Source organism: Maylandia zebra, linkage group LG15, assembly GCF_041146795.1.
Source record: "Maylandia zebra isolate NMK-2024a linkage group LG15, Mzebra_GT3a, whole genome shotgun sequence".
Classification (NCBI taxonomy): domain Eukaryota; kingdom Metazoa; phylum Chordata; class Actinopteri; order Cichliformes; family Cichlidae; genus Maylandia; species Maylandia zebra.
The window spans coordinates 37391672-37402163 of record NC_135181.1 but is presented as its reverse complement, the minus strand read 5'-3'; the positions used below and the strand labels follow the sequence as shown (position 1 = coordinate 37402163).

General features: G+C 37.7%; 1 protein-coding gene across 2 annotated transcripts; it reads left to right on the top strand.

Moving 5' to 3' along the window:
- Positions 1-223: 223 nt before the first annotated feature.
- LOC101464818 (alkaline phosphatase) lies at positions 224-9122 on the top strand. 2 transcript variants are annotated; one of them, XM_004561996.2, is made up of 11 exons: positions 224-1387; positions 1614-1730; positions 2647-2762; positions 4659-4833; positions 5212-5384; positions 5692-5817; positions 5946-6015; positions 6290-6424; positions 7307-7498; positions 7587-7703; positions 8561-9122. In XM_004561996.2, exons 1-11 carry the CDS (start codon positions 1312-1314, stop codon positions 8830-8832), a joined length of 1569 nt encoding a protein of 522 aa, XP_004562053.1. In that variant the 5' UTR covers positions 224-1311; the 3' UTR covers positions 8833-9122. The 2 variants fall into 2 exon arrangements, with proteins under 2 accessions (XP_004562053.1, XP_076730500.1); XM_076874385.1 differs by having other exon boundaries at positions 1304-1730.
- The last annotated feature ends 1370 nt before the right edge of the window (positions 9123-10492 follow it).

The window sequence follows — 10492 nt, the reverse complement described above, 5'->3', positions numbered from 1 at the left end:
ATTGTTGCCCAAACTTTTAAGAAAAGATTTAGATACTGATGCTAACATTTTGAATGTGGAAACTGAAACTCCTGTTAAGCCCTCCAACAGAGTCTGTGAAATAATGATAAAATAAAATAAATAATAATACAATTATCAGGCTCACTTACATGTATTTCCCTGTAAGAAATGAAATTTTGACATTGTAAAAGTGTATTCCACTGAATCTTTCAAAATCTTCCTGTTTTAATAAAACTGTTTTCTGCAATAAGCCCAAACCTGGTCCAAACAACCAAAGCCAGTGGATATAAACGAATGAACATTTTTAAACCACTTTCTGAAAACGTCACACAGATGTGTGATCAAAGCCACCTGTACACACACACTCATGGCTCAGTTAATTGTACCACAAATTAAAATAAACAACTTTCAACAATTTGTGAAAATTGGACCACTTGACCATAAAGTACAGTAAACAGATTTTTAACACTGCAATGTAAAAGTGTGGAAGAGTGAAAAACAAAAACAAATCAGTAAATTTTATGCATATCACACTGATTTATGGTAGCTATAGACAAGAGTGATTAAAGCTATTGCTGGTAAACATTTATCAGATGGTGCTTTTTATTGCAGCTGTCTGTACTCGGGCTGACAAACTAATAAACACATCTTAGCTCAATCATCCAGATAAGTAAATCTCCAATCTGGACGTTTCTGTGGGATCAAGGAACTCACCTCACAGCCCATTGTTCCTTCAGTGGTGCAAGTTTCAGTCATTGTGCAAATGTACATTTAAATCCAAAACTAAAATAAAAAACTAAAAAATTTGGTCCAATTTTAATTTTTTTATCCTGCTGCTGTGGCACACTGATCTCCCTTGTGGGATCAATATTTATCTATAAGCGTCTAGCTAGCTGGCTGATGCACAAAAGTACTTAATCTGGGTAATGATACTGATAGAAGGGATCAAATTAACTATTAGGTATAAAGCTAACAGCAACAATTTTAGGAAACTCCTTTCTGTTTCACATTCTGCAAAGAACACTTTTGCTTTAGCATTATCGTGTGAGCTACGGTTTTAATTTCACCGTGGTCCAATAATGATTACTTCTACAAAGCAAATTTAGATCTTCTTAACTATTTTGTACTGACATTGCGTGGTTTACTGCCTCTTCTCCCGTGTGCATGTGTGTGAGAGATTGCATAAAACCTTTTCCCTCAATTGCAAGTTCCTTCATGTGCCCTTTGCTCCTTGGCTGAATATATAAAGGTGCTTCAGAGTGAGGAAAACGTGCTCTTGTTCTCTCTCTGCATTCATATAGAGTCTAGACCATGGCCAACAGACATTATCTATTTTTTATTGGATTACTGATTTCCATTTCGGTGCAGTGGACTTCGTGTGCTAACAGTAAGAATTTGCTACATTTTGTTCATGAGAGCTTCTTCAGAAACTAAGAATATTACTTTCAATTTGCAACACAATTTCAAGCTTAAAGAAAAGACAGTAACAGACATGCAATGCATATTCGGTGTTGCAAAAACTGACTATTATGCAGTTTATTCATTTAAAAAAAACACAGAAACACATTTGAATGGCTCTAACCACCTTCACATTTATTTTGTCTCGCTTATAGAGGATGAGCTCGAACCGTTCTACTGGAACAATAAAGGAAGGAATGCTATTCACGCAGCCCTAAATAAACCACGTAATTCACACCAAGCCAAGAATGCCATCCTCTTCCTAGGAGATGGTAAGTCTAAGAAAGAAATTTTCCTACCATTTATGAAGTTTCTTTAAACTATCAAGTATTTCCTCTTGTACCTCAGTTCATTTATTCAGCTGAAAGACATTTTGAGTCTCTCCATCACTGTGGTGTAACTCACCAAAACATAATAAGGTCTTTTAAAGCCCCAGATTTTGGTACCACAAAAATCATGGTAGGAGATGAACACTGACACATGATCATCTGCTCGGAAAGCCAGGCATAACAAAGTGAAGTGAGGCTCTGCAAAGCCCACAGTGCATGTGGGGTTGCAATATTTGCTCTTGTATCCTTAATCGGGCTAATACCAAAAAAGGGTAAATCGGAAACAGTTTGAAGTCATCTACCATGTCTGGACGTTCAACAGAAATTAATAACAGGTTAGTTCAGTTTGCTTCATTAATTCCATTTAACCAAAACCAGGCGAAATATTTTCCGCTATTGTAAAACAACAGAAACGAATTTCTTTATTCCGTTGTGGAAATATAGCCTTACATGAAATCATACATTTGCTGCTATTTAATCTCTGACCCAACATCACTGTTTAGCAGCTTCTCTGTACAAATGACAAATTTATATCTTGATTATGATTTTATGAGCTTCGACTTTTGCCATCACTGATGCTGTCTTCAGCACATTTAAAGTTTTATCAATATTTATGATTGATAAGTAATATGTAACAGCTCAATAAATGACGTGTTTGTGAGAATACATAGGAAAGTTCTTTTAGTTAATGACCTATTGGTGACACATTAGAAGAGTTTAAGGTTTATATCTGATGACCAGAATGTCCTTTACCAAGTTTCACTAGCTGTTTTATTAGCTGGACCTAATGAGTTCAAAGAGCACAGTGTACTCTCTTGGCTGATGTTATCTACTCACGTGTGATTCCTCCTACTTCCAGGTATGGGTATGCCAACAGTGACTGCTGCCCGGATCCTCAAAGGCCAGTTGGAAGGAGTAAGTGGGGAGGAGTCCAGTCTAGCTATGGATTCTTTCCCCCACCTGGCCCTTTCTAAGGTCAGAACACTATGAGCAACACACTCCGTAGACTTGCATCCTTAACTGTATCGCACATACTTTTATGGTTCTAAATCTTACTGATAAAAACAACAACCAGAAAGCAAGATTCAGAGGTGTGGACTCGAGTCACATGACTTGGACTCGAGTCAGACTCGAGTCATTAATTTTATGACTTTAGACTTGACTTGAAAAAATGTTCTAAGACTTGTGATTTGACTTGGACTTTTACACTAATGACCTGGGACTTGAATTGGACTTGAACTAGTTTACTTGAAAATACTTGATATTTCACCCCAAATATAAAATTTAACACGCATACTATATTATATTATATAGAAAGTGTGCACCATTAATTCAATTCATTCATTCATTTATTCACTCCGTACGTATGTGTGCGTGAGCTGTAGCACAGCCAATCAAATTAACCAGATTTTTTTTTAAAAAGAAAAAAAAACGCTCAAAAATGCTGCAAGGAGTTATTTTTTCAGGTACATAAACTATGAAGTAGTCAACAAAAAACCGAAATGCAATATGCAAAACATCCAAGTAGAGAATCACAGACAGAGATGGAACAACTTCCAACTTTCTCCGACGGTTGAAGTTGCATAAAGAACGGTAGGTGGTGCTTCTCTTTTGCTACGATGAGATAGCTGACTTCATCTAACTAGCAAATGTTTTCCAGGCTACGTTGGTGATACAGTTTTTTTTTAATGTGTATGATATTTTTGTCATGCTATTTTAAAGCCGGTCCTACAAGTGCATCTAAGAATAACATGCAGCTTATCTCAGAACTGACGGTGAAAATTATTCTTGGAACTAAGTTTAATTGAGCTGCATTTTAAAGAGGTGCAATTTCACAATTTGTGTATATTTTCTAAGTTCACTATTTCGTCATGTGTTGAGAAAAACACAGATTTAAAAATTACATGGTCTAATATTTACATTTAGCATAACTGCAACATTCTTTTTTCGTTTTTTTTTAAAGACTCGAAAGGACTTGAAATTCAAAGTTTCAGACTTGTGACTTTACTCGGACTTTTACACCAGTGACTTGAGACTCGACTCTGACTTGCCTGACATTACTTGAGACTTGAGACTTGACTTGAGGATAAAGACTTGAGACTTACTTGAGACTTGCAAAACAATGACTTGGTCCCACCTCTGGCAAGATTACAAACAACAGCTTCAGTGTCACTTGGCATTGATTCTGCAAGTATGTGCTGGAAGGGTGGAACGCCACTGTTTCAAAAGATAAACTATAAAAGCAGACTTAAGTTTGTGTTCAATGTGAGCCAAAATGAGTGACTGAGCCCATGAATTGAGCAGAAGGGTCTTCACAAAGGTCAAAGTTGTTTTCCCACAGACCTCTATGGTAACTAGTGCCATCTGGTGGCCTTCATATAGAATTCATGGTTAAGGTACTTCATTGGCTTCATTTTTCCTAAAAACTGTCTATGGCCGTAGCACAAAATATATATATTTGCCATATTCATCAAATCATCCAATGATTCGGATGGGGGTAACATGATCCTGCAAGTGGTCACTCTAATTAGAATAAAAACATTTCATAGATAAAGGTCATTACTCACAACAGCTATTAATTTGCAGTGAAATTCCTCCAAAGCAAAGTCATGCCTTTAATGTAAGGGTCAAGGTTTCAGGTTTTGCCCTTTCACTAGCAGGATACATGTTACCAGCCTAACAAAGACAGGCTTTTTTATCTGTGTTATAAGTCAGGTGACATAACTTTTGTGAAAAATCTAGGACACTTAATTTATGAATGTTCAGTGTTTTAATTTTCTTGATGTCAATGACAGAATCAGCATTTTCTTTGACAGTGAGCGTGAATATTGGTTAACATGCAATATGTGTGATTGCTTCGGATGCCTGCAGACGTACAACGTGGATCAGCAGATGCCAGACAGTGCTGGCACAGCAACAGCGTACCAGTGTGGTGTGAAAGCCAACTATGGCACTCTGGGGGTCAGTGCTGCCACTCCAAGGTACGACTGCCAGGCTTCCCATGGAAATGAAGTCATATCTGTTCTTCACCGTGCCAAGGCTGCAGGTAGACCCACATCCACAAAGCTTTGACTACTTTAAGGCACATGAAAATGATGCTACAAAGCAATAAAATCTTAAAAGTCGAACGTGTACAAGAGAAATAACCTATATACATTTATTGTTCAGTGTACAGCATTAGCTTACTAACTGGACAACTATTCAACTACTATAAATAAAACAATTTTACATCTAAACAGGCGTGTTTTCTGTAGCATACCTCACATCAAGTGTATATATCTAAATATATCTAAATCTAAAAAATAAATGTGTCCTGCATTTTCAAACAAAATTTGTTAACCTCCAGGAGCCTAATCAGTTCAAGTTCTCCAAGTATAACTCAGCAAATATGTTAACGCTATGAAAAATCTGGTCCTTGTTTCAGGGAAATCAGTTGGCATTGTCACCACAACCAGAGTTCAACATGCTTCTCCTGCTGCAGCCTACGCTCACGTTGCCAGCCGGGACTGGTATTCTGATGCTGATCTCCCAAATGAGGCAGTCAAGAATGAGTGCCGTGACATTGCTTACCAGCTGGTTTACAACACAGAGATAAATGTAAGACTTAATCAAAACGGGCAGGCAAATGAACAGTGCACTCACACAAATGATGAATAGAAAAAAAATCAAGGTACCTCTAGACTGAATAAACCAGATAAGGTCTTTTAGATAAGTCATTAAATTTTACCAAAAGCAGATTCCTCGACAATTTTGTAAAACATGGATGACAGCGAACCTAAGAAACCACTTTCTAATCCAAACCTCAGAAGTACTCGGTGAATAAATCCTCATACACTAAATGTGGTTTTTTTTAAAGTATTTTACATGTACAAAAATCAAAAGGGGAATATATTTCTTTCTGCAGGTTATCCTTGGTGGAGGTCGTACCTATATGTTTCCCACAACAGTGGAAGACCCAGAGTATTTAAATAAGACAGGAGTCCGAAAGGACGGGAAAAATCTGGTCGATGAATGGCTAAAGAACAAACCGGTAAACAGTGCCTTCATCAAGTGTGCTCATCAGTTTTAAGTTTGAACATGTATCGTGATTTTCATCACTGAGCATTTTTTTTTAAAAAACAAACATTTTCCACGTTTGTCATTGTTCCCCACCGACAGAATGCTAAATATGTTTGGAACAAGGCTGACTTTGATGCTATCAATCCTGCAACGACAGACTTCCTGATGGGTAAGAACTCTGAGGTGCATCATTTACAACTGCGTCATACAGAGAAGAAAAACACAAGACCTTAAGTACTCTAGACCCAATAAAAAACCTTAGATTTTTAAACAGTGACATTTCGCTAAATTCTGCTGAACTCATTTGTCAGTGTTTTTAAGGAATTTATCAAGTTTGTGCCATTTTATTTATTTATTTATTACATATAAAGATTATATATACTATATGTAATATGGCAGATGTAACAGGGGAAAACTGAAGCCTGCAAATTCTTTCTTTTAAGGTCTGTTTGAGCCCAAAGACTGCCGGTACGAGCTGGATCGTGACCCCTCCATGGACCCATCCCTTACAGAGATGACAGAGAAAGCTATCAAGATCCTCAGCAAGAACCCCAAAGGATTTTTCCTCTTTGTGGAAGATAAGTATAGTATATTCACCAAAGAAAGAAATCAGGAATATTAATCAAAACAACAAATCATGGTTGACCTTTTAATGTGAATGTCCGATTGGCAACAACAGACAGAATAAAAACTGTGGCATATTTTCATGTTATTCTCATATTGTGACAATGGCAAAATCAATATCAGTATCAGCCTGCACCAGAGATATGTGGAGGGTCGGCTGAGTGCTGATTAATCTTGATTGCAGGCAGAAGTAAAACCAGTGTTCATTTATTTATTTATTTATTTGCCAAGTCCACCTTTACTTTTGATGACAGATTTGCTTCTTTGGCACATAGAAGATTGTGAAAAAAATATTGTCTGTGTTTCTTTACAGATGTTTCATTCTTATGTATTTATTTTTAGATGAACTGTTCTGCTCTTCTTCTCTTTAAAACTTGAAAAAAAGGCTGGTTCATATTAGAAGCTCTTCTCACTGACAGTTTTTTTTCTTCTCATTCATCTCTTGCTTCAGGCGTGTGCATTAATACGACTTTCCCCACACAAGTTTACGATGATGCAACATTGACATCATCATTGTCCATTTCCATCTTTTACACATGGCACTGTGTCCAACAAGTGAAATGTGGTCTAATATGACTATGAAGGAGCAGTTACTAACACAATGGTTTCCACAGATAATCCTATTATTAATTTCATGCCATTTTCCATAACTGGAACTCACTTTTGCTGCAATACCATTGGCCAAACTAATATTTGATGTGCTGGTCACAGTTGTAGCATTATGTCGCATTAAGGCTGTACTTTGGGACGCCTACGTTTTCACTGCAATCTCAAACTTTGCAAGAGACGTACTACTACAGATGCTTATTTATCAGTGACTTTCTTCTGAACTTCAAGGGGGAGAATCGACCACGGTCACCATGCAACAATGGCCAAAAAGGCACTCCATGAAGCTGTACAGTTTGACCGAACAATCGAGCGAACGGCTGACCTCGTCAGTGACCTGGACACTCTGACTATAGTCACTGCAGACCACTCTCATGTTTTTGCTTTTGGAGGTTATTCTCCAAGAGGAAACCCTGTTCTAGGTAAAATGCACTTTTGGAAGAAGCTTTAGTATTAACAAGTCAGCCTCATCTTATGTTCTGAGTGGTAATTTGCCCTTGTGATATACAGGGATCGCTGATACCAAGGCTACTGACAACAAACACTTCACCACTGCTGTGTATGGGAATGGACCAGGATACAAGATTGCCAATGGAAGTCGCCCGGATGTGAATGAATCAATTTCAAGTAAGTGACACTGAGCATCTTTTTATGGAATCCAAATCAATGCAATAGCTCCATCTTGTGGTGTAACAGTAAACCAACTGCACTGCCACAAAACACTCAATCTAGCTTTTCACTGTCACCTCACAAACGTTCAGCAATGGAGTTTCATTGAATGGACAATACAGCTTCTTGTGTATATATACACCATTCTTTCAGGTTGTTTTTTTGACGGTACAGCATTTGAAATAAGGGCTATAAACAGCAGATGATTTAGAAAAAATTCTGTACAGTACTTTCATAGGAGTGTTGAATTGTAAAGACTACTTATGAATCATTACTAAGTGTCAGAAAGTAAGGATTACGATAATGAAACAGGTTAGTGTCTTCATCTGCTTTCATCACGGGGCGACTGTGGCTCAGGAGTTTGGGACGCTCATCTGTAACCGGAAAGTTGCCGGTTCGATCCCCGGGCTCTCTGTCCTGGTCACTGTGTCCTTGGGCAAGACACTTTACCCTACCTCTGTTGGCCAGATACGCGATATGACAGCCTGCTTCTGTCAGTCTGCCCCAGGGCAGCTGTGGCTACAATTGTAGCTTTCCTCCACCAGTGTGTGAGAGTGAATGAATAGTGGAATCAGAGTGGAATGCTTTTCTTTCCAAGCACCTTAGACTACGATGACCTGGATGGCTGAGAACCTTCACAGACAATAGTGGAATTGTAAAGCGCTATATAAATGCAATCCATTATCAATACAGCTAATGTCATCAGTACAATGCGTTTTAGTTTAGTAAGCCAACTGTTGGCTTTTTTTTGTCAACACTGATCTAACTAAAGCTATGCAGCTAATACTGAAGTCTTCTCTCTTGTTTCCCTTCAGCGGACAACAACTACGTCCAGCAGACTGCTGTCCCTCTTGATTCAGAGACCCACGGCATAGAGGATGTAGCCATTTTTGCCAAAGGTCCCATGTCACATCTTTTTGATGGAGTCCAGGAACAGAGCTACATTGCTCATGTGATGGCTTATGCTTTATGCATAGAACCCTACGTGGACTGCCAATTACCTGAAGGCAGCCATGCTGTAGCAAGCCACCCTAGCCTGCTGCTTCTTCTGATTAGCCTCCTTCTACTTCCTTTCTACTCTATCTGAGATGACATGATATCTATCCCTGGAAAATCGGTGCTATCTGAGAATTTGGATGAGGAATAAATTATTGTTTTCGCTCTACTGTGTGTAATTTAAAAGTGATGCAGTAGTTTTAGACAGCGGTGTTGTTTTATGTAATTTCCAAGTGTTGACACAACTTTGCAGTGAAAACCATTTCTGTTAGTATTGCATAGAGCAATGTTTTAATGCTGTGTTAAGCTCCTGTAAATAAAATCATGTTTGTAATTATATTGGAGATGTACTGAATAAACAAGAGATTTCATATTGACAAATATTGGAGTTACTGTCAAGCACTGCATTACATACAGCCATACTTTGGCTGTATGTAATAATGTGATTCTTTTAGAATTTTTTGTTGTCATGTGTTTTATGTGAGGTTTCCTTATTTGTTTACAACCCAATAACACACTTCAGAATTTAATAATAATAATAATAATAATAATACATTTTATTTAAATAGCGCCTTTCAAAGCACCCAAGGACACTGTACAACAGATAAAAACTGGAAATATACACAATGATAAAAATAGAAGATAAAAGTTTTGGATACATTAGTTTTGGATACATTATCAATTTCAATATAAACCCCTATTCGCTATTAGAGTTTACTGGTTCGTGAAAGTATCAGAATCTTTCTCTGCAGTATCCAGGAGTTGATCGAAATTTTCCCCACTACCAGAGATGGGCAGTAACGCGTTATTTGTAACGCGTTACTGTAATCCGATTACTTTTTCAAGTAACGAGTAAAGTAAGGGATTACTATTGCAAAAACGGTAATTAGATTACCTTTACTTTCCCGTAGGAACGCTGCGTTACTGCGTTACTAAAACCGTGAATCTTTTGCGAGAATGTCTCACGACAGTGACGTAAGCGAGTGCGACGTTGGTGACAACAGCTGTGTGCAGATCAACAATGGATAACATATCGATTGTGGGAGAGAGTATGAGCGTGCAGCGTTTAAAGCGTGGAAGTACTGACCTTACTTTGAGTTTGATTCGATAAAAAGTGACAAAAACATTAGTGTCCGCTGTGCGTGGGAAGAAAACTTCTTTTTACAGCGAAAAAACCCCTAAACTTCCAAGGAAGCACCGAGTAGCTACGACGTAATGGGAAACTCACAGAGCTGCCATATCCTTCCACTGACCGCAGCACACCTGCACCAGGGTAAACCTCCGCCTACCCAACTCCTGCTTTACAGGTGAAAATAGAGCAACAGGACCGCTGAGTCTTTGACTTTATTTTCTGCTGTGTTTTAGGTGCATCTATTTGAAAGACTGAGTGTAAACACACAAAATATTTTATTTTATGTGGTGGAATGTGCAGAAAATAGGTTTAAATGTTAAACTAATTTATTCAAGTCAGAGAATGTTGCATATAATTAAATTTTTGCTTGATGCATAAAGTTAAAAGATTAAAACTAATAAAACAAGTTAAAAAGAGACTTTTCCATTTGATTACATTTTGTATGATGGATTATGCAGGAAAAAGTAGAATTGGGCTGAAAGATCTATCGCTTTATCACCTCTTCAGGTTGTAAATCGTGTTTTTAAAAAGTAACTAAGTAACTAAGTAATTAATTACTTTTGAAAATAAGTAATCAGTAAAGTAACGGGATTACTTTTTGGGGGAGGTAATCAGTAAT